This window comes from Copidosoma floridanum, unplaced genomic scaffold, assembly GCF_036245765.1.
Source record: "Copidosoma floridanum isolate Cflo_tuat_1 unplaced genomic scaffold, Cflo_Japanese_pri ptg000013l, whole genome shotgun sequence".
NCBI lineage: Eukaryota > Metazoa > Arthropoda > Insecta > Hymenoptera > Encyrtidae > Copidosoma > Copidosoma floridanum.
The window spans coordinates 13,162,940-13,187,588 of NW_028321890.1; the positions used below are offsets into that span (position 1 = coordinate 13,162,940).

The 24,649-nt window shown below is 34.1% G+C and overlaps 1 protein-coding gene across 1 annotated transcript in view; it reads left to right on the top strand.

The window, feature by feature from the left end:
* Positions 1-22,030: 22,030 nt before the first annotated feature.
* The window catches only part of LOC106643446 (uncharacterized), a 29,423-nt gene continuing 26,804 nt past the window's right edge, over positions 22,031-24,649 (top strand). The window contains exon 1 of the mRNA XM_023389399.2: positions 22,031-22,036. Coding sequence (XP_023245167.2) covers positions 22,031-22,036 — 6 coding nt within the window. The remainder of the gene's footprint in view (positions 22,037-24,649) is intronic.

A 24,649-nucleotide genomic window follows, 5' to 3' on the forward strand; every position in this document is an offset into this window, starting at 1 on the left:
TTTTGAAAATATCAATGCCTCCTTTTTTAACTCAACCAATTTTGCTGTCATTAACCGGCTTTCCATTGCTTTCTAAAATAATAGTTGTTCAGTTGATTTTTAATTTAATAGTTGCTTTTATGATCAGACAATGCAGAGGATCATGTTTATCAACTATTTTTACAAAAAATTTATTATTTTAACAATCCAACATCACTTTGAATATTGTCTGGAAAAAAAATTAATAGTAGATTAAATTAGAGGGAACATATCGACGTCCCAGGCGAAGACTGTGCCCTTTTTTCTAGTCCGGACGAAGACTATGCCCATTTTTTTTAAGTCTGGGCAAAGACTATGCCCTTTTCTCAAGCCCAGACGAAAACTATGCCCTTTTTTGGTCCCCGACGAAGACTATGCCCGTTTTTTTTCGCGCCCGGACGAAGACTATGCCCTTTTTTCTAGTCTGGACGAAAACTATGCCATTTTTTTTGAGTTTGGGCTAAAAATATGTCTTTTTCTCGCGTCCAGGCAAAAACTTAATTAAAAAACACCCCAATATTATCTACTCACTCACCCCTCTACTAGCTACTAGTACGCTGCAAGAAGCTCACGAATACGAACCGTCTGAAAACGATTTAACATTCTCAGTTTTCTCGATACTTATGTATGTATTTATATCGATATAAGTTTTATCTTTACATCGAGATGTAGAAAAAATTAAATTCGAAAACAAAACCTAAAAGAGTCTTTCATATTTATTTGTTGCAAATTACCATGCTTATAAAAACATTCCTGAGTTTGTATTATTATTTCATAATGGTGTATTATTATTCACAATTATTTATATAAATGTAAACAACAACCACAATATAAGTATATTTGACTATATATATCTAATTACAAACACAAATGTAAGGAGAGCTTAAATGAATTGTACTGCATCTGGGCTCCAGAAAACATCAATATCTTCGTCCAGACACAAAAAACATGGGCATAGTCTTCATCGGAAACCAAAACAGGGCATAGTTTTCGTCCGAACTTCGGAGAAGGGCATAGTCTTCGTCGGGGACCAAAAAACGGGCATAGTTTTCGTCTAGAACAGACAAAAGGGCATAATTTTAGTCCGAACATCGAAAAAAAGCATAGTAGTCTTCGTCCAGGATCCTAAAAAGGCATATCCTAAAGGCAGTCTCCGCCCACGGTGTCAATAATATGTTCTTTCAGAATAAAGCGTTTACATAAAAACCATCATACAATAATTTTTTTGGACCCTCAGGCAAAGTGCTTTGTGCTCTAGGGCATATTTTGCAATTATGGGCGGTAAGAAACATTTTTGCCCGTCAGGCACAAAATTTTATCTCACCCTAGGGCACAAAATAGTTTTTTGCGTCAAACATTACTTTGCACCTTTAATAGAACGAACATTAATCTCAACTCAAACACAAAAATCCGATAATCCCACTTTTCTGTCCATCAAGCAGTACTTTTAACCCTAAGGCTAAAATATTCCTTTCTCTCCTCACTTTTCCTTAGGTGGACTTCGGAACTTTCAGATAATGACTGCGATCTCTGTAGAAAAAGCAGGATTTGCTTCTCAGGTACCATCTAACCAGGGCTACCCTACGGTTCTTTGGGTTAAAAAATAGCTCCAGTAGCTATGTCACTCTTGTTACCAAAATAAATATTTAACGTTATCCTTATTCAACAAGCGCTTGTGTAGCCTACACTTCTTGTTACGATACAGAAAATCCCAACTTTCCAACTGTAATCCAAGATAATGTTGAATAACGTACACTGCAAAAAAAAGCATCAACCGTATAATATCTCATGTTACCTAAAAACTCATGCTTTTTAATCATGTCATATTTATCTGAATCAAAGCTCTCGGGATTGAACGAATTAATGTGCTTGTATTCAATGTTATTTGCGTAAGACCCATTGACACTTCTATGCGATAATTTGTATTTTTCAGCCACTGTTATAGAAATGTGCTTAAAACTTTTTAAATGTCGAATTACAATTTAAAACAACGTGTGTTTACTTTCGCATTTTGATCTGAACGTGTGTTTTGGTGGTTCAAAAAACTCGAGTTTACATCTTAGTACAGTTTCCGAAAAATAATTGTTTCTCAAATTCTTTCTCGCTCTGTCAAAAAAAAAATTTTTTTACAAAATTGGTGATAGCTGCCAAAGAAATTGTAAATAATTTTTTTTATATGATTTGCACAACTAGTTAATTTTTGATTTTTGTTTATTTTTGTTTTTGAAGCATACAACTTGTTTTTTGTAACGTATTTTACATTATTTAATCTATAATTACTTAGGCGAACCAATATTTAACCGTTTATTTTTTACAAAATAGCTGATAGTGAGATACAATTTGAACTGCATAGCTCCTTTAAATACGTCATGACCTATCAATGACGACTAGATATAAGTACAAAAATGGTTGTATCAAGCCAATGCTCATTTCTGATACTGTCACTGTACCGTATACAATATCAATCCGATGCTTCGATGTACAATAACCCAATGTATGTGTATGACTATTTTATTCACAGCGTTGTATGATTTACGGATACGTATGTACAAACTATGTTTATCAAGGGATTTTTTCTTTCTTTAAAATGAGTTTGTACAGTGATAATGAAAAATCTGTCTTCCGTTTTTGAAGTTTTTACGTTCTCCCAAAGAAACACATCACATTCTACATTATATGCATTTTGATATTGAATACATTAAAATATATTACTAAATATCAATTTGTTACAACAAGATATCAGTTACGATTATCTAGGGCTGCTGTTGTTTGGGATCTTCCTCCATCCCGATCTACCGCGGAGTATATAGCTTAGAATTACCTTATCTGACATTGAAAATTTCTCTCAATTACTAAATTCACAAAAAAATTTATGATTCACATTAAAGGTATGCACGAAATCGGCAGACTATAGTTTTTCCCATACTTTTCATCTGCTTGTAAGACTGAATTATACTGAAGTTCTTTTTTTTGCTGTCCTCTGACCGCACGGCTACAACCAGAAAACTCTGTTTGAACAGTGTTTTCTAGTAAAGACTTTAATACCTTTCCAACTGCAAATTTATAGGTTTCCATACCTATCGATGATTCTTTTATCCACAAAGTCTGCATATTAAAAAAAAAAAAAAAATTTATAAAATTAGTCAATCCTGTAATGAGGAATACATGAAATTTTTTTTATTTACTATCCAAACTTCTTTGTTTTGCCTTATCCGCTTTGAGTATCTTATAAAAATCTTTCAATTCAACAACAAAGTTCATTGAAAATAATGATACAAACTCATTCAAGGCATCATCAGTATCTAATAAAGCTCCTACAGCTTTCAAGTCAGCCATTACGATGTTACGATTCTGACGTATATCATACTGGATGTTACTTCTTAACGATCGCATGTCCATTTTGATCTTTTTATAAAGTTTGTTTGAATCTTTAACAGTTGTTAGTTTTACATGCGAGTCCAATTCGACTTTGGTGTTGGCGATATAACAGGACTCATTATGCCTATTTATTTTTCTGATGACGGCTAGTTATCGATGACTCTGCTGTGCTGAGTTGATCTTTATCCATCAGTGGTATGTCATTTAATTCTTGCTGAAGGTTTTTACTGTTTAATATAGGTATCACTGCACTCGTATTTTTGTTTGACTTGTCTTTTTCGTAACTAGTGCCATTTCCTGAGTTTGATAAGTTAGATTTTTCAAATGTCATTGTCAGTTTTTCTATTCCTATTGCCAAATTTTTTGTAAATATGTATAATAATTATTTTACTCATCAAATATATACGTCAAAAAATGGATTATTTTGTTGTACCGTTTTTTAGGTTACAGTATCTTTCATTAATTACTAAATACGAGTATCTCAATTACATAATACTCTAAGATAAACTCACTGGCTTCGGATAGTGTATCTGCACTAGAAACTTTTTAAATGAATCATTGGGCTTTTTCTCTTTCTAGACCCACATAGAGATCGAATGGTACTCTTTCTCTGACAGATATTTGCAAGAAACCGATCCTTCGAATTCGCTGATCCATGATCTTGGAACTAATTCTACGGCTTTTTTATTATTCTTTGCTTTGTAACTTTCAAAAATAAACACTTAAATCTAGTATTTTTTTGTAGACATATTCGATTGTGCGTTTAAACTGCGATTTTTTTCTGTTGCCTTGTTTTGTTCGTTGCCAATTAGTTGCAATTATACATCGATTGTTTTTTTTCATCACCCAAACTTGCATGCAAATAGAATTCAAATTTTTATTAAAATTTTTATAACATTACATTTAGAGCACGATTTATAATTTTTATAATTGTCTACTGCAATTATCAATACAAACTATTCAAAAAAGTTAAATGGAGTATCTTTCTCGCCCACCGTAGGGCTTCTCGTTTGTTAGGCTAAATCTAACCTAAATGAAAGCGTTATGTTTTTCTACTAAGAACGAGTAGCTCGCTCGCGACGAGTAAGCAGGCTGGCCGAACATGAAAAAAATGTTTATTCTGTAGGTGAGGTGGGCTCCCAATTATTCTTTTCGTAAATGCAATGTGTCAATTCGTAATACGTTGTATTAAAATATTGTTTTTGAAAAAAAAAAAAAAAAAAAAAAAAAAAAACTCGTAAAAGACTTATAAAATTTATTTTACAGCGAATTCTAAATTAATAATTAACATGTAACATTTTTATCGCATATATAACACTACAAATTTTTATCTTCAAACATTTGCTGTCTATCATATCACAATCAAATATTTTTAGTGTTTTCGAACATTTTATAGTTTGCACTAATCCTACATCAATTGAATCACAACGATAATCAAAAGTAGCCTTATAATCTCAATAGTACCCTTGCAATTCTTGACTTTTGGAAAACAACCTAATAAATTCTAATAGTTTTTGATTATACTTATAAATAATATCATCCGGTCTCAAAGTTAGTATAACACTGTCTAAATTTTAATTTTAATATTTTCCAATCGTTCTCGTAATTCAAGAAAGTTGCAGGATAATAAGATCCTTTTTTTATGATTCCACAAAATGTTTAGTTTTTTTTAAATTATTTTAAAGTTTCAGATTGCATGTCATGTGATCACCTGCTAACTTGCACTAATGGATTTTTTGGAGTTTTACTTAGTTCTTTCATTTGTCCTAGATAGTTTTCAAAGGGAAACTCTGAAGATAAGGACAATGGTGCTACCTTATATTTTACGTCATCAGACGGATGAATTAAGTGATGAAAGTTTATAACTTGTGTACCTCTTCCGTAGATTGTAGGCATCAATTCAAAAAAGTTTCTGAGTAAAGAATCAGTATAATTAGTATGTGTCATAGACATACGCTTACTAAATAGTATTCTACTTCCAACATACAATAGTTTTAATTGTTTATACTGACTAGTTGATACTATCTGTATTAATGTAAGCGGCAAAACGCACAATAGAATGAATTGAAATTGAGTTGCTCTCTAGTTTCTGAATACCTTTAAATAAACCTTTTTACGTTGAAACTCTATTGTTATATCTTTGCTTATTTCTTCTAAAAAATGACTTAATTTTTTTCTGCTTTTGTTAAATTTGGATGAGCTAGATAAGTCTAAAAATTTGTAAAGCTCTAGAAATACCTTAACTTAATAATTGCATTAAATTGAGAGAAACTTGCCTTACAGGATAAAATTCAGGAATCTCAACCAACGGGCAATTTCCTTTGTGGTGTCAAGGTTGAATTTTAAGCGAAAACGATTTTTTTGTTCTCATAGCACAGTCAACACTGCTGATGCTTGGTTTTTATTTATTTATTGATAGTAACGCCTTTTATCTCACACTTCTCGCAAGCATAAAAACCACCATGACCCTTACAAAATTTTGAAAAAGCTCTCACCGGTGTATCACGTATAAATCCTTTGATATTAAGTACATAGTTCTTATTTGATACCTAAACTCCGTGTTCTATTCCGATTTTACCTTCAACTATAAAATCTTGCATGAAATCATGGGCTGATCTCGGAAACCAGAACTAAAATATTGTACTAAGTATATCATAGGTGATAATAGTAATATAAGTGTATTCCCGAAAATAAAAAATAAAAATAAGCAAAAATAATAAAAACACAACTGATAAATTTACAGAAGCACGTAGACGTAGGGTTTTCTACTATTAAACAATTTAAGTTCTAGAACGTATCTTTAATTTTTCATTAGTTTTCTCAAGTTCCAAATAGTTTTCTGAAATTTTTGTTAGTTTTTCAAAAGACATCGTATTTTTATTTTTATTTGGTACTTGCTGAGTACGTAGTATGATGAAATAATAATTGTTTTAAATAATTGATTGAATTAATAAGTGATTTTTTCGTTAAAAATAGAAATCGATTATTACATAAATAGGTTTATTAACAAGAGCTTGTAGCATTCCAAAGCGTCAGTATATTGCTACTATAACTAATCCTTAACACAAATAAAATATAAGACTCGGCCAAGAAGAATTTCTATAAGGTTTCTTTATTTAACCGTGAACTATAAATAGAGCCAACTCAGCCTTTCTCTCATTTTCTGCTTGCGGGTATCAGATTTTATCTGAGATCATATAAAAGTAAAGAAAAATATTTCGTATAAAAAATATAATATCTCGGTTGTGCGTAACCAAATAACAGAAAATAAAATAAAACTAATTCACAATGGATTAACAAAAGTATTCAATGATCCACAAAAATTGAATAATTCTTAATCACAGCTAAGATGTTGGCGAGTTATCCAAAAAAAATTAAAAAGCTCTTTCAATGAATTTAATGTTGTACTCTTACAAGTACATAAGAAAAAAAAAAATTGTCTAAAAAGGAAACAATTTAGTAGTAGCCGAGCCATTTTTTGCAACACCTTAAAAAACAGTAGACACTTGCTATATCCTTTTTTTTTTCGTTTACTTATACAATTTTACTTAATCAATAATATGGCAACAGCAGTATATATAAAATTTCGCGTGATGTAACATAATTCATTTTTTTTGAGAAAACGTTGATTCACCAGACGCCAATTAAAAATGAGAATTTATCTTTCTTGTGAATTCTTGCTAAAAATTTTAACCTGTTCATTAATTAAAATTCTATGATAGCATTACTCTTAAAACACTAGGCTTTGTTTATTATCTTAAATAATAAACATCATTAGATTAAAAACAAAAACAGGGAAAAAATTAAGTTTTCACGATGAAATCACAGTTTTCTATGAACTTTTGCTTCACGTCTAAACCTGTTTATTTACAAAAAAATTAAAAAATGAATGAAAAAAAAAAATAAAAGATCTTTTAATAATAATAAAGTAAAATTTACAGTTCCAGCAAGTGAAAATATTTATATTTTTTTTATATTACTTCAAAATTTGGTAAAAGTGAAAATTTTGCAAAAAAATAACACTTCCTGTGACCTCTTATTAGATATAGCCTGTCAGTTATTACAATTTTTTTTTATTGATATTCTGATAATAATGAGCTTTAGATCATAGTCCAAGCTTACGAACATGGTTAATCTTTTTAAATAAAAGAAAATTGGGAAAAAATCGAGTTTTCGCGATGAAGTCTCACTTTTCTATGACCTTTCGCTCAACATCCGAGCCTGCCCATTAACCTAAAGTTTTTATATGAATTCCCTGATAGTTATTAAGTAAAGTTGATAGTTTTAGCTAGTAAAACTTTTTAAACATGTTTTATGACTTGAAATTTAGTAAAAATTAAATATTTGTGTTAAAGTCACCCTTGTTTTTGAGCCTTTTTTTAACATCTGAAACTGTTCATTGACTAGTGTTAGTTTATAGCAATTTTCTGATATTAATAAGGTAAAGTGTATAGTTTTAGCAGATATTCCAAATTAATTTTTTTTTTTTTTTATACTTTTAAATTCAAGAAAGAACTCTAATAAAAAGACGCCTTTATATGACCTCTCACTTAACTTCCAAACCTGTTTATTGACCGAATTTTCTTACAACTATTCTTTGATTATAATACGCTTGAGTTAATAGACTTATTAAATCAATATTGTTAGTTTTATTTTTTTTCAAATCCTATATTCAGTAAAAATAGAATTTTTCCACAAAAATTACACTTTTGTATGACGTCTTGTTTGACATTTGAGCCCGTGCTTTCAACTAAATTTTTTTATTCCGATTCCGTAACAATGACAAGCTGAAAAATTAAGTTTATGATTAAAATTGATGATGATAGGAACTTTAGATAAGTTCAATAATAGTTATACGAGTACCTTGTACGAGGATATACATATATTGTAGTACCCGCTTCCACTTAAAGATGACAATGGATGGTTTTTTGTCCTGCATGGTAAAAAAGAAGCCTTTTATAAGGCTTCCGAGTTATTGCATTTCTCACGAGCAGCCAACAAAACTCCAGGTACCACGGTTGGGGTGGCCATAAGGAGACAAATAAGACCCCACAGTACCTCTTATCTCTATTCTTTTTTATAATTTTTGCGATTAGTGCATACGGCAGAAAGGCGTACCAAAAATTACTGACCCCAGAAATGGTTAGGGCGTTAATCACCCATGCATCTGGATTTCTTTTCTAAGAGCAGTATACCACACACTTCTTATTTATTCTGGACTTAAACAATTCTATCAAAGGCGTGCCGAAGTTCTTACAAATCTCTGCAAACGCCCTTTCATTCAGCTCCCATTTCGTGTCAATATTTTTGATCCTGGACCCCTCGTCTGCCAGATTGTCGTTTGAGGACACATATTCCGCAAAAACCCAAAGTCTCCGCCACATGCACCACAGGTACACTGCCACAGTCCCCTGGTGATCTCGTGAAGGTTCTGGTATTTCGTACCTCCCATCTTGTTGATGTAAGCAAAAGCCGTTAAATTTCAATTCGCAGCAGCACCTGACGCCCTGACCATCCGCTTGCGAAACTCTTAAACACAAAAAAGGCCACTTTACTCCCTTGGAACTTAATATGTTTGCTTTTTTCTGCTGCTGACCAGAACCCATGATCTGTAAGCTCTCCACAAGTCACGCCCCAACCGGAGGTTGACGCATTCGAAAAAATCATGTTGTCAGAAGAAAAGCATCAAGTCTCGTTATCTACTGTTAAAATATTAATCTTTCACCCAGTTAGATCCACGATAGCTCTGGAAGACAGACTGACGACATGCTTTTTATCGTAACCCGAGTTTAGCAGAGTTTCTTGTTTTAAAAGTTCTAATTTCTCATAGAACAGCCAACTATAAGCCACTGCTGGACATGCTGCTACAAGCACACTTATAAACTTAGACAACCGTTTCAATAAAACTCTAGGTGACTTGCTCTTTCGCATATACCTTAATCTTGGTTCTTTTTTCCTCTGGCAAACTTAAACGCATAACTGTTAACTGAGTTAAGACTTGACCCAAAAAACACTATCCGTTTCTCTGGCCTTAAGACACTTTTCTTCCAGTTAATATTAAACCCCAAAGCATTTAACGTTGACGAGAGTGTTTTACCGTGCCTTCTACATTCTTCTAACGATATACCGAATACCAAGAAATTGTTTAGATAAGCGATTGCTCTTATATCTCACTCCCTCATGCAGTGCAGAATTGGTTTAATAATCTTGGTAAAAGGCGGAGGGGCTGACGCTAGTCGAAATGTCAGTACCGCGTATTGATAAATTTTTTTCGTAAATTAAAATCTCAGTAGCTTTCTATCTTTGACCTCAATAGGCACCCCATGATACGCTTCTTTTGAATCTAGTCTTATCATCCAGTCCCCCTTAGTTAATAAATTAAACGCTGTATGCGTGTCTTCCATCTTAAAATGCACTAAGTTAAAAAACTTGTTTAAGTTTTTTTAAATTAAAGACAATCGTTGGTAAAAGAATTTAATTGGGCGACGGGCTACACCTTTTGATTGCTTCTGTCTATAACAGATTTTTTATCGCCTTAGCCGTACTGCTTTGCGAGTCTTTATTAACGAAACTGGACGGGGGAATATAGGGCTAGAAAGGTTCCTGTAGAAAATCAAGCCTAAATCCCCTTATGACCGATAAGATAAATGTATGGGATGTCATGCGGGCCCTATGATCTCTGTAGAACTCAAGTTTTTTATCAATTTTAACCTATTTTATCGCCTTGATCTTTGCGGCTACGTCTGCGTATAATGCTTCTTTGTTGGCTGCGATCTGAAACTGTTTAAACTGCTGAGCTAGTAAGTAGTGGTGACGAAAGGTGTAAGAACATTTCTGTTGCTACCCCTCCCCTCTTTTCTGGTGACAGAGCCCCAAAAGTTTAACTAGTTGTGGTTCTACTGCTGGTTTCTCCTCGCGCTAGTCAAGACTCTATATAGAGGTTGAGCATATGCCCTCGGATAACCATCAAAGTTGCAACATCTTGACTTTTTCTTTGGGATGGATCTAGGGGTCAGCTCTGTCTTTATGTTTATAAAATGTTTTATGCGTTTGCCGCTCGTTAGGATAGTGGTGAGCAGAGACCCACGTGATTTGCAATCAAAGACATAGGAAAGACTAGCGATCTTATTTTACCTATATACTTTAGGGCATCCTCATCGTCCCGTCCTTCTTGTAGCTCCAGGAGTCTACCATTGAACACCTTGAAAAATAGTGTAATGAAAAAGGATTTTGCTCTAATTCTTCCCCTCTGCCCCACCGCTTTTGACGTACTTCTGGTCTCTAGTACTACACCTCACAACATCACATCACCACACAACACAACATTATCCCATTACACCATACGACACATTTTTAATTTTTCTTTCTTATTTTGTCTGTAAACTAATTTCTTAAAAAAAAAAAATTGAAAATTCTTCAAATAAAAAATGTAAAAAAGGGTACAGTTAAACGATTTGCCATTTTTTTAAGGGGAATTTCCTACTTTCTTATAAAGTTGTTTTTAACCCATTGGAAGATACGATGAAAGAGCATAGTTTTTTACTGGCCAACAACCTTATTGGTTATATTTTAGTGCGCCATGAAATATCGTTTATAATTGTTCTGTTGTTAGATATTTGAATTTTTGTCGGAACCACATTTAAGTAACGGAGGTATACTCATTTCAACGATAACTATACCACCGTCGTATATAATATCGTTTCATACGAGGTATACTTATACATATAATTGTATTATTTGCCACATTATTTTATGGAAGTATAACTTTCTACTTGGGTACCAAAGCACCCACTATCGACTAATTGTTTTCTATATAAAAGTAAGGAAAAAAAAAATATATCTTGCACGATTATGCAGTTTAAACATTACATATTTTCTGAGGTCAGTATTCGACTATGATTTTTATGATTTCCATAATATTATATATATATTATATATATTATTATGTTCCTTAAGCTTTAAACGAGGTTGAAAAATTTTCATAAAAATATCATTCTATAATTGATTGTGAAAGAATACTATGGTTGCAAAAAAAACCTTTACTAATAATTTTTTAGAAAAAAAAAAAGTTTTGCGATTCAAAGATTTGAATCACGTTTAAATTTAATATTTGTGAATTACAGACAGCCCCTTGATATTAACCATACAAAAAATAAGTTGCGTATCTATCAGTATAACGAGATGTCTACAAACTATTATATACTGACAAATTAGCTTTAAAAAATTCGCAACTACCTGCACAGTGCAAGTAAAGTACTAATAATCTAATAAAAACGATAAAATTTTTTTGTTATGTTGACCATCCCTCTCTATACTAACTGGACCAAGACGATGGCAGTTTGCAAAAACAGTAAAAATCAATATGTTTTTGTAGCATGATAAAAAAGATTAAAAAAATGTCATGAATCCCGTTGATATTGAATTAACCTAATAATCAGATATCGGTTTTTATGCATTATCAATGTTCGTTGTCAATTGTCAAAAGTAGATTAAAGCCTTTTAAACAATCCCTAACCTCACTTTGTAACACAACAGCTTATTACAACTTATATCTGATAGTATGAAAAAAAATTTACTTACCCAACAAGATCAATAACTGATTATAAAATGAGACAGAGCTTAGATAGTAAACTATTGAAAGAAACCTTAGACTAAAAAATAAAAGATCAATCCACGTGTCTTTGCCTTCGACGCAGTTTCTATTTTATTTTGCGTGAAATGCGCAGGTATTCTGTAGACCACAAGATCACTATACTAGCACTTTAACGACACGAAACGTAAACTTACCATTGCAACGTGTTAAAATTACTAAGTTGCTTGTAAAATATATAAAAACCTCACATGTAAATCTACGATATTTAATATGGGTCGTATTTATTATTACTATTTAATGTTGCAAAGTTACAAACATTTTTCAAAATTTACTAAACTTTTGTAATATTGTTTGTTCGGTGGTTATTTGTATATTATTTGATATATAGTCAATTTGTACAGTTTCCTTGTAATTTTACAAAAAAAATTTTCACTTTGCAGTACGCCCAACTGAGCATCGAAGCAGTTATTAAAGTTACAAGAGACCTGTGGAGTAGGACTGTAATTTGAGTATTAATAATAAATCGACAACTATGCCTGAAGAAGTCATGGAAGCCTTAAACGTTGACATTTCCATTATTAAAGCACTTAGGAGCAAACCCTCATCTTGGCGACGACGGCCGCAGAAATATCGCCCTCAAAATTCTTATTACAAAAATGTTATAAGCAGTACGCTTGAAGTAAGCCAGTCGAGCGTAGATATCACAATTTTGACCTCGAGCAGTGGGTCTACCAACAGTAGTCAATCCCCGATCCCAATTCCTCCCTCGAAAGTCGATAATGAAAGACGAAAAAGCATTTTCGACGAAATGATTTTCGAAGAAAAAGAAAACTTCCTTAACTGCGGGCACAAGCGGGCTTGTGATAACAACGAGCTCGTCAGTAGCGATCGTCAGCCAGTTATGCCAGGCATGTCCTCACTGGACAGCGAAGTAAAAAAACAGGTCGCAAGTGTCGATTTTGAGAGACATAGGCCTCATGCCTCAATTTGTAAATTAAAAGTTCTTGATGTCCAAAAAATCAATAAAAAATTTATGGAAAAAATTGAAGGCAAAATAAAAAGACAATGTACGAATCGTCGTAAGTGGGGAAAATTAATGAATATCAACATTTACCAGCGACCAGTCTTGGCCCAGGAGACCGACGAGCGGGCCCTCGATTTGAGAACGCCGTTCGTGGCCCTTTCCGACCTGGGCCAGTATTTACCCTTGGTAGGCAATGAACAGGATAGCCTCCCAGATTCCCCACCGCCCGCACGGATGAAGTCACGTAAGCGACGATTGGCAACCTCGTCTTGGTACCTACCACCTGTCAAGCAAATTCGCTCTGAGGTTGTAAAATCAACCCAGGAAGTGAATGGACCAGAACAAGAGGCCCCACTCTGCCTGGTCAAGCCCAAAAGTGACTCAATGGACACGCAAAATCATTAGTAGCCCGTGATATATATTGTAGTGTTAATTTTATTGTATTTGTACATGTACATAAACTCTTATAAAAATGAGATCATTATTTTTAAGATGTACGACCGTGCTAACAAAATGTTAATAGTGTAAGTATTTATTAGTAAGTATATAGGTATTGTAAAAAAAGTAAAATAAAACAGTATCATTGTATCAAGTACGAAAATCTACATTGTAAATAAAAATGTACATAGTGTATTAATTATTTTACTGTATTTGTACGTAAACATAAACTCAAAACAAAAATAAAATGATTATTTTAAAAATGTACAACCGTGCCTACAGAATATGTACAGTGCAAGTATTTATTAGTTAGTAAGTAATATGAAAAAAAGTAGGATATAATTGTATTATTGTATCGGTAATAAAATACTGTATTGTAAATAGAAATATATATTGTATTTATTATAATATTGTATTTGTACGTGTTCATAAACTAATATAAAAATAAAATTGTTATTTTAAGATGTACGACCATGTCTAAAATAGTTTTAAAGTGTATGTAATTATTCATTAGAAATTAAGTACTATCAATTTAAAAAAAAATGTATATAAAAGATAACATTATCATCATTGTATTAAATATAAAAATCCGTTTGGTAATGAAAATTTTCTAACAGCACAGTCTGAAAATATAATTTAAAAAATTAAGTAAAAGAATAAATAGTCAGCTGGCTCATACAGATTTATATATGCACCCAAAATATTTTATGTGGCAGCCTTGGATATAATTATACATTGTTATTTGTCTTATTTTATTAAGGAAAAGACTGTAAGGATAAAGAAAGTTTGAATAAAAATTAACAAAATGTTCTAAAACCTGAATATAATAATAAAAATATTATCTATTTTCCTGACGTATAAGTATATATATTTTCTTTTAAATTATTAAATAATCAATCACCGATGTAAAATATTCATTTGAAAAAATTTGCCGAAATAATTTTTTTTTTTCATTTTTAGAATTACTGATAATTTTTCGAATACTTCATGGCTTTATAACCTAATTCTGATAAAAATGATAAAAAATTATTCTTGGCTTAACCTTAAAATAGTAATAGAACTAAATGATAGAAAAGTGTGTTTATAAAAGATCACATAGCGATCCTAACAACAATATATTAACCCAGTTCCTTCATGACTTTACAACTTTTTTTTGTGAGTTTTTTCTTTGAAAGTTTAAGATTTTCCCCTTATTGTTTCAACAAGTATACCATGTAATTTTTTCCACACGTTGGTATGTCTTCCCAGCTTAAATTGCACTTGCTACTTTTTGCTACGCAAACTGTGAATAAATGTTTTTATAAAGCATTGCATTAAATTGTAATAGTTCCATTACTATTATTAAGTTTTAGGAATGAGAAAACCCTTTAAATGCATATTTTACTGTTTTGTGTTTGTGTAATTTTTTTTTGTATTTAAAACTTTCATTAAGAATAGTATTTGTTGGCAGTGTTTGGTGAGCAAATCTTGAAGGCTAATCATCTACTTATAATAATAAGCCATAGAAAAAAAAATCAATAGTTTTGGAGCTGTGGTTTCTCAAGTAATAATAAAGACACATTTAACCCAGTGGCTTATGCAGCCTTAAGTTCCTGTTAGGTTAATAGTTATTTACGTAACAAGTGCGGAAAAGACGATTTCCCGCACGAGTCGTGATTGACTCGCACGAGTGGCCGGAGTTGTCGAGAACGAGTACCAGTTGAGCACACGAGTGCGTAGGTAGCATGAGTGTGATCGCAAGGTACTAGTTACCGTCACCGGCCACGAGTGCGAGTCCATCACACGAGTACGGGTAATCGTCCCGCATGAGTTGCGTATAAGTTTTTTGTCAATGTGTGAGGAAAATAGGTACATGAAAGGTATAAATTTTAATTACCAGCGTGTAGCAAAATTTTTTCCGGTGTGTGGCAAAACCATTCCCTTACACTTTTTCCACACACTGTGCTGCAAAAACCTTTGCCACACACCTTTTCCGCACACTGTATAGAAAATTTTTTGCCGCACACCTTTGTCGCACACTGAAAGGAAAAGTCGATTTTCTACACTAATACCAGTGCAGAAAACACCCATTTTCCGCACACTATTGCGAAATAGAAGTTTTCCTACGAATTTGAAAAGTCTTAGTTTGCGAACCGAGAAGTTTGTGGCTCGAGCCGCAGTCGAGGTCCGTAACGAGGTTCATAAAGGAGACTTTTCGAACGAGTCTCGGAAAACTGCTTTTTTTCCTAAAGAAGTACCAGCCTTTTAAAACCACCCGAGGGCGAAAAATAGTATGTAGAGTTGAAGTGGAATATATATCTACGCAAGAACACAAAATCACGTAAAAACGTGCGTGCTAGACGCATTTGAGAAATCACATGAACGCTTCTTTATACTTACGAGTTCTGCTTGCTTTTAATAAAGAGATCATACATAATATTATTTATATGATTTTATTTTTTTCAACATCATCATTATCATATGTGTATGTTCAAATCTAGTCCACGCCAAACAAGGCTCGTACGCCTTACGATAGACTTGATGCGCAGCTGAATAAATTCGTCAACGTGTTATCACTCAAATTGTTTCAAATTTTTGATAACGAAAACATCGAATTCCTAAAGTTAATTTCGTCGTCACTACGATTTTGGGACGTTTTAAAAGATCGCTGCTGTTCGATAAAATATGTATAGGTAATAAAAAGAAAAATCTTTTAAAACTGGAACCGCGAAACTGTGCAACGGACAATAGTATATTATTAACGTGTTGCTTCTACACTTTCATAGAAAAGTAGTCGTACTTGAAAATAATGAAAAAACTCAACTTGTTCGATTTCAAAATAAAATTAAAAAAAACTTTACGAAGCCGTTGCTTTGTGCCCGAGACTCACGTTGTGCACGACACTCTTATTTCATGCCACTTACAAAATACAAAAACTAATTGCTGAACTTTAATACGATACTTGTCGCGATTATAACAGTTATAAATGCACCTAACTTAATAACTGTCGCTCAACGACTATCCTATACCTTAAATGATTCTTAAAAGCACAGTGATACAATTTTTTTTTTTTTTCATTTCAATACTTGTGTAGATGTTGATGATATCTTGAAACGTTAGTCAAGCAAGATTAAATATTAAAATATGTATTACGTATTCATATAGCTTGTCTTGATGCAAGTTACTCGTGTAACGTTACTTATTATTAATTTGCTTGTTTATTTGATGCAAAAGCCGATCAAATACATCATGGGACTCAAGCAATGTGTGTGGCTCCACTTGTGTAGCACAAGATGTTTGAGAATATCAATGACGATATATTATAAGTAAGTAATTACGATGTCCAAAAAAAAAAACTATCATTAAGTATGTAATGCGTCTGTTTTTGTATCCATGCATAGGCTTTTATGGGATGTAACGTCAATTTTTACATAACTTAGTTCCTAAGAACCCTTGTGCCTTTTAATTTTGACAACGTTATGGCTTTATTAATTTGTAAGCGAATTTTCATCAAATTCTGATTGTTAATTCTGTAACTAATAGAACTCTATTTATCTGAAAAAAAGTCCCTGATCTAACCAAGGTAAGCACTAAAAGCCCCTTAAGAACAGTAGTTGCCTTGGTGCCATACGCCATCAGAATGATACTAAATTGTAGTTTTCGTTCCCGGTGATGCATATCGCCAGGGCAAGGACGAAGCCCGATGAACTTTTTCTGCTTGTCTTCTCTAGATGTACACCAGCCACACCAGGTGCTTATTCTATTTTTTCTTTTAACTTCTAAAGGTAAGAAAACGCCCAAAGTAGAAAAATTACTTTTTTGTTCTTATCATTAATTGTGGAATCTTTCACTGGATACTTTGAATGCGTTACGAATGGATTTTTCTTTGTAAATAAACGCATCAAATCTACTACTTACATCAGTCGAAACCAGGTTGATGACAATAATTTATACATTCTATTTTTTGATAACTACTGTCAAGATTTATTTGTATTTATTACAAATCTGTCCACAAACATCTATCACTAGAGCCCACGAACTAACATCATTTTTTCATTACTTCCTTATAGAAGAAGCTTTGAATTAGGCAAAAAATCACTTTGATGAACCATGGTTTTTTTGTTTTGGAATATCAATCACCACTAATAAATAAATTTCAAATTACTTGATTTAATTTTTTGAGGTTTTGTGCATAAGCACACGATCAGTAAGAGCTAATTTAGGAGTGAGAATAAAAACTCCAAAGTCAGGTGTTAGTTTGAGCAACGTTTCGTTGGTCTTAACGCCAACCTCATCAGGCTCAGTCTATATCGTTAAGACGATCGTTACAGACTGTCTGTAACGATCGTCTTAACGATATAGACTGAGCCTGATGAGGTTGGCGTTAAGACCAACGAAACGTTGCTCAAACTAACACCTGACTTTGGAGTTTTTATTCTCACTCCTAAATTAGCTCTTACTGATCGTGTGCTTATGCACAAAACCTCAAGAAATCATGGAAACAATTGGGAGCAGAACGGCACGTTCAACAAACACCGTAATGATTTAATTTTTTATTTTTACTACATCGACTACTGAGTTGAATCAATTTTTTTTGTCATAGGATATTCTATAATAGACTCTGGGATTGTAAAATTTTCTACAAATAAATCTATCAAGACAGAATTATGAAATAAAGGCGAATGCCCTCTATAATATTCTTCATTAACTGTTTCAAATTGAAAAATTTTACGATTAAGTTAAAATTATATTTCAAATAGGTTAAGGCAATAAGAAAAAAAAAATTAAGAGAAAAAACGAGAAAGCGTTGTGCCAATAAATTAGAAGGGGTTATTTTGTTGCATCTATTAGTTATTTATCAATTTATTTCGATGTTACAAGAAATTGCTTATAATACAACCGTTGCAATGCATTATTACTTGAAAGCGTTTGATGTTGACTGATGTGTCCACTTTGCGTAATTATCTAAAGTGGCATATCTACCATGAAATTAAATCGATACATTTACAAAATTGAGGAAGTCTGATTTCACTGACACACATGATAAATTATGTCTTAGTTTATTTTTTTTCAAAAATTAAAACAATGAAGAAAATCGTTCATAAGAGTTTGTACATTTTTAATAACAAACTGTCTTATAACATTTTTGAAACGTCGCTATAGTTTCCATAAATATAAGGATTTGGAGATTTTTAAACTACTGTTAAGCATCAAAGTATTAAACCGTACTATCTGAGCAAAAAAAAATTGCAATCTTATTCATCATCTCTACGAATGCGATGCGAAATTGTTTGGTTTTTCAACTCCATTACTTTCCAAAAATGCTCAGAAAACCTCTTAATTTAGATAAGTGATGTATCATAATACCATAGTACACATTTTGGGCTATCTTTCTCAATACTTAAAAACTCAGCTATCAAACCACTAAACTACAAAGAGTAACAATTTTCTTTGTGTTCATTTTCGTTCTGATATAAACCTAGGTGTACGTCGAGTTGCATCGTTGCTGGCGACAGCTATTACTACTAATAATATCGCTGTACAGTAGGTATCGTAGATGATGTAGAATACTACATAATATAAGTATTAGGGTTGTGCTTAACAGGGGTGGTTTTAATTATCTTCGCCCCCATAGGTTCAAATGCTTCCAAATTGTAAAAAAAAATGCCCTAAAAATTTGCACTCTTAATATTAACTCCAAGATACTTTGCATTTCAACCTAAGTTTCTTGAAATAACGTGAGAAAAATTTCCTTTGTTATTTAGAATTTTATATCGAGGGCAAATAATGAGTCATGATAGGGCAAAAGTTATTTGAGCTTTATGTTTAATTTTTTATATACTTATTAATTTTATCTCTATTCAAAAATGTATTTCATCTTTATTATTGATTTAATTATTTTCGAATTAAAAAAGCCAACTGAATACTATTTAATACATTTTATAATATAAATATTTATTTTAGTATTATACTTGATAATTTTAACAATTATGTAAAAATTAAACTTTGAGCTTGAATAGATTTTCAAGACCAATAAATGTAACACAAAATTCTAAGGAAACTTTTTTTCAGAGCGGTTGATCCAACCTACTATCTGTAATGTAGCTATTCCTCTATATGTGCCTTGGTATTTGTGTTTTATGGTCTCTATCCTAAAGTTTTAAAGACTGCCTTCGATTCTGTTTGTACCATGTATCTATGTTCTCATATTATAACTTTTTTCTCTAAGTTTGTGACTGTCACTCTTATTCACTATAAATGTTCATGTCCTGAATTCTATTTTGTATTTTATTTTTTTATTTTTATATTTTAGACAACTTCTATTCCTTCTTTTGTGTATAGTTTTTTGTACATATGTCTCTGTTTAGTGCCATTCGTTTTGAATATTAGCCTCGAAGGGGGCGCGACGCACGCCAAAGGTTAGTTTGACAACTAATTTAAGCATATTTTTTAAAATCTCAGGTTCAATTCGATACTAATCGCTATCTACCCTTATAATAAGATTTATCTTTGCGATTTCTAATAAAATTATATGTATTATACGTCTCAAGAACTTGTGTCATAACATAGTTTAACTACTATTTTCATAATCGTATTTTATACTGAAGATCTGCAATCCTACCTCTACATTTGTGTTATAATTTTGACATCTCAATGAGTGTGCGTTGTTGAGTGGTTTCTTCATTTAGTCAAAATAACAGAGGAAACTTAATAACTATACGTGATATGATCAAGGGCCTTGAAACGATTTTTTTTTTTAATTTGCGGCAGTGGACTCAAGAGAGTTACGAGTTTAATTTTGTCTTTGATCAAAAAAGCATGAAGTATAGAAGTATCTCACGGATGATAAAAGGAATACCAATACAGTACAGACAGGAATAAAAAACGGTATCGAGAGTGCTAAGAATAAACTGTGATCACAAAGATGGTTGTTACATTTGATGACACAGTGGTACAAGGACAAAAAGGATGAATATTGGTGAAAAAACTTGTTTATACAACGGAAACGCTTTTGTATTTCAGTTCAAACAGAGTCACTGCACATGTGCTCATACAAGTGGTTCAAAAACTTTATGTAATCGAGCTACAAACCAGCCCGATGTAACTCAACGTTTGTGTTATTTCAATTATTGTTGTTACGATGATTGACGTCGTAATAGCTTTATTTACTATTTTTTCTATAACCATTCATAAGCAAGTGAAAATTTGGTACTTTAAATGAGTTTTCATGTCAAAAAGCCTTTCTGTAGCTGAATTTTAAAATAGTTATTTACGTAACAGTTGCGTACAAGTTTTTTCGCAATAAGTGAGCGGAAAATAGGTGTTTTCTGCACTGATATTAGAAAATATATTGCGAAAATGATATTAAATGGTGGAAGTGTTGTTCAGTAATAGTTACTTAAAAATTGTACAAAATCCTACGGTACATAACATTAGACGAAAAATGAATCAAAAGTAACTAAAAGTATGACGGGAAAAAGCAGTGTTTATAAACTAGATCAGTTAGAAACTAATGAGTTAGAGGTCCATTTTATGGCCAGGATCCAATCCAGCATTTTTCTCATCTTGGGACCCAACTCGGCATATCAGCCTTCTATTAATCTAAATGTGTCTCAACCTCATAATATAATGAGAAGCACTGTGGGGGAAGGGTAAAGGAAAATAAAAATCTCTGGTGCAGTTTCAAAGACCCCACACTATCTAAAATTGCTAACGATACAATTGAAGGTAACGGGCGCTTAAATTGAAAAATGGCCGAGTGGGTGTCAAAAGTGGACGAAACGATCTTTCCGGAGTACGCGTTGATCAAAGAGAGATGACAGCACGCACGGGCTGGAGAAAAATGATAGAGGAGGACTGCAGGCGAGAGAGAAATTCCTGGGAAAACGGGGGCAAGGAGAGCGAAAATTGGAGAGATGAGCGCCTATGCCTTTCTCGCGAAACGAGAAGTGTACGCACACGGATATACACAAACGTGGACGGGAGAAGTCCTGGATGATTACGCGATAGAGATCAATTGCCCGTGTATCCATACGTGAGCAGGTGCACACACGCGTACGACCAAAGACACTTGGGTATACTGCAGCTGCGGGAAGAGTTTCACGGGGGAGCCCCAAGTCGGTCAACCGGACCTCGCTCGTGCGGAACTTTGCCGGCGCTCTCGGCTGCCACGTGCCGCAATAAGTAAGTCTAAGTAAGTATAGTAGATAGGAAGGCGATAGAGGCGCCGTGCCAGGAGTGCGCCTGGACAGCTCGGCTCGAGCGTATGAGGAAGGTACATTGAAAAAAAAAAAAAAAAAACACAAGGTGGACACGACAAGAGAGGTGGGGAAGGAGAGGCTGATGGTCCCATGCGCGGGGAGTCAGGTGAATGAGAAAGAGAGAGGAAGCACCTCGACGACGGAAAGTATAAATGAAGGACAATGACCTAATTGCGTGCAGAGTGACCAAGTGCTTCCTCGACAACTAATCCTAGCGAGGAGCCTATCCATCTCTGTTTGATCGCGTGTATACGTGCAAGGGTCCAGGCGCGTCGAGTACGACACTACGGACGGACGGACGGGCCAGACGAGCGATAGCCCTCGCTTGATACTCTCGACATGAAGGTGAGTTGATTTCGTTGTCTCGAGCTCGGGCCATTTTTTGGGACTTTTTGGGACCTTTTGCCTCCTGGACACTCGAAATTAAACGACTACCCGAAGTGGTATCGGCATTGTGGAACCATTACAATTTTTGTGTGATAGTGCGGATTCATTTGTCAGACAAAAGGATGAACTATGATTTTATCGAAAGACTATTGAAATTTTATTGATTCCTACAAACGTATAGGATGCTTGTTGAATTTTTGTTTCGTCATCGTTTCTCATTTTCAATGTACTTTTCTGGGGGGTTGAGAGAATCTCATCACCATAGAACGATACTCAATCTGACCATGAATTTTAAGAAATGTTTTACATTGGAAATAAATTAACTGTAAAGTCACTTGAGAGACATCACTGAGAAAACGATGGTCGATTTTTAATTTAAACTTATTTACGGGGCATAGCACCTTTCCAAGGAAACGTCAAATTTTCAATGTGTCATGACAGACAGCGCATAAGGCAATATTTTACGTATTAGTCGTATGAATTTGGTGACTCTCGCAAGTGTAAATCCAACAAAATGTTAAATACGCATTACGTATAATTATGATGTATGGAAAATTGCTCGGCTGCAAGCTGACTCTCAAGTATTTTGAAAACAGATCGAGTTACGAGCTCGAAAAAACCAATCTAATTATCGCGCGTAAGCGCCTCACAAAGTTTATACTTATAAATATGGAAGGTGCGATTAAGGGGAGAAAAACGGTATGTTAGACAGTTATTGTTTATTCCTCAATTAATATACAGTTCAAGCTGAATACGGGACGAAGCAGCTATGTTAGTCAATGTACGATAACCTAATATATTTGTGTCAATAACAAACTACGCCTAACCTCACTGTATAAATGCAAATGTATTTTGTTGACATAAGCTTCAATTGACACTTTTATCGTGGGATGAATTTAAAAACAATCATATTTTTGTTCACTAAAAAGCAATTGTACACCAAGTTTTTAATCTATTTTAAAACCTGGTATCACCGACATTACTGGGTACCATTTGAATATTTTGGAGAACCGCATGCGATTCGAACAAATAAATCATAATTCAATCATTCATCTTCTCAACACATTGTGATAAACAAATAAATCTGATTATAATGATAACTGTGCAAACGGGCCAATTTCGACTGTTTTTGCATTCGAATCGAGGTTAAATAAGACTATTGTTATGTTGATGATGTGTTCCGCGTTCGATTCAAAGTCCAGGCATTGCGAAACAAACGATAATTCTCCAACGCTCCCAAAATCTCAAAAAAAAAAAAAAAAAAAATGTTACTAACAAAACCCGACATACTTCTCTCTCTCGCTACGTAAACAGCGAAGTGGGCGCGCGCCAACGTAACCGTTCGTCCATCATCATCAGCATGATAACCGAAAGCTACTTTTGAAACTCGACGAAGGAAAAAGTGCTCGGGGGAGGGAAGGGAAGGGCGGTCAATGGGGAAGCCCTTCGGTTTTTTCGCCCCATCATCGCTTCATCATTCATTGGCCCTCTCGAGGTGTAGCGCGCAACGTAAAATACACGTAAAAAATGCAGAGCAGAGGAGAGGAAGCGAAAGCTTCCGCACCAGTTGGCCGGATTCGTACGCCAATATCACGGCAACGGCGTCTATGTGGCAAGGATACGTGAATAACCGGAGTACCTATATACTCGGGAGCGAATTTCTCCGTTTCCGAAAAAAAAGGAGCCTTTCATGCGCTCGTTTGAGAATATTCAAGCACGACGCGTGTGCTCGATCGACGAGTTTCTAATCCGCAGTGCCCAGATCAATCGGCACACCAGCCGTACGCCCTGACTCGCACTTTTTCCAAGCCCATGACGCTGCTGTAGCTCACATGATAGGTGTACAAGCACGGGCAGTCGCGCACATGTGTGAGCCAGAGCGAAAGATAGTTTGTACAAGAGAGAAAAAAAAAAAAAAAAAAAAAGTGCGAGGAGCGAGAAAGAGGAATAGGCGGCGGCGGAGGCAGCTTTTCCCGATTCGCTCGCCGTAAAGTATATACTCGCGAGTGTGATAAGTAGCACAGTGTCCCACTTCCCGAGAGCCGGTGATGTACTGACGCCGTATTGCTATACGCATATGGACTTGTATACTTACACTGCAGAGTTCAAGTCAAGGCTGTACGCGACTTGTTTAACAACGACAAGGAGGAGAGGTGGGGGGGGGAGGTGTTCGCCAATAAAAGCAGCGTATACATGTATTGCTTGTGCGTATAGCTGTTCTTTTAAATATACCGTTTAGTCGACTTCCATTTCGGGCATGTATTATTACATGGTCCGTCAACAACACACGCATGCGAAAAGCCAACGACAGCGCGAGTAGCGTCGGGACATTTGTAGAGACGGGGGATTTTTCTGGGCCACCTCCCTTGCCTCGGTGGGGTAGTTGTACGGAGGTCGGGTCGTTGTTTTATTTTCCTCTTGGAGAAGTACAGCCGTGGCTTGAATTTAAATGTCGACCGGTTGCAGCGAAGGGCGGCTTGAAATTAAATTCATTTGCGGAAGCGCTACGTTAACGCAGACCTTCTGGCAGCTCAGGAGATTTACAGTGAAAATCTGATCCTCGTCACGTTG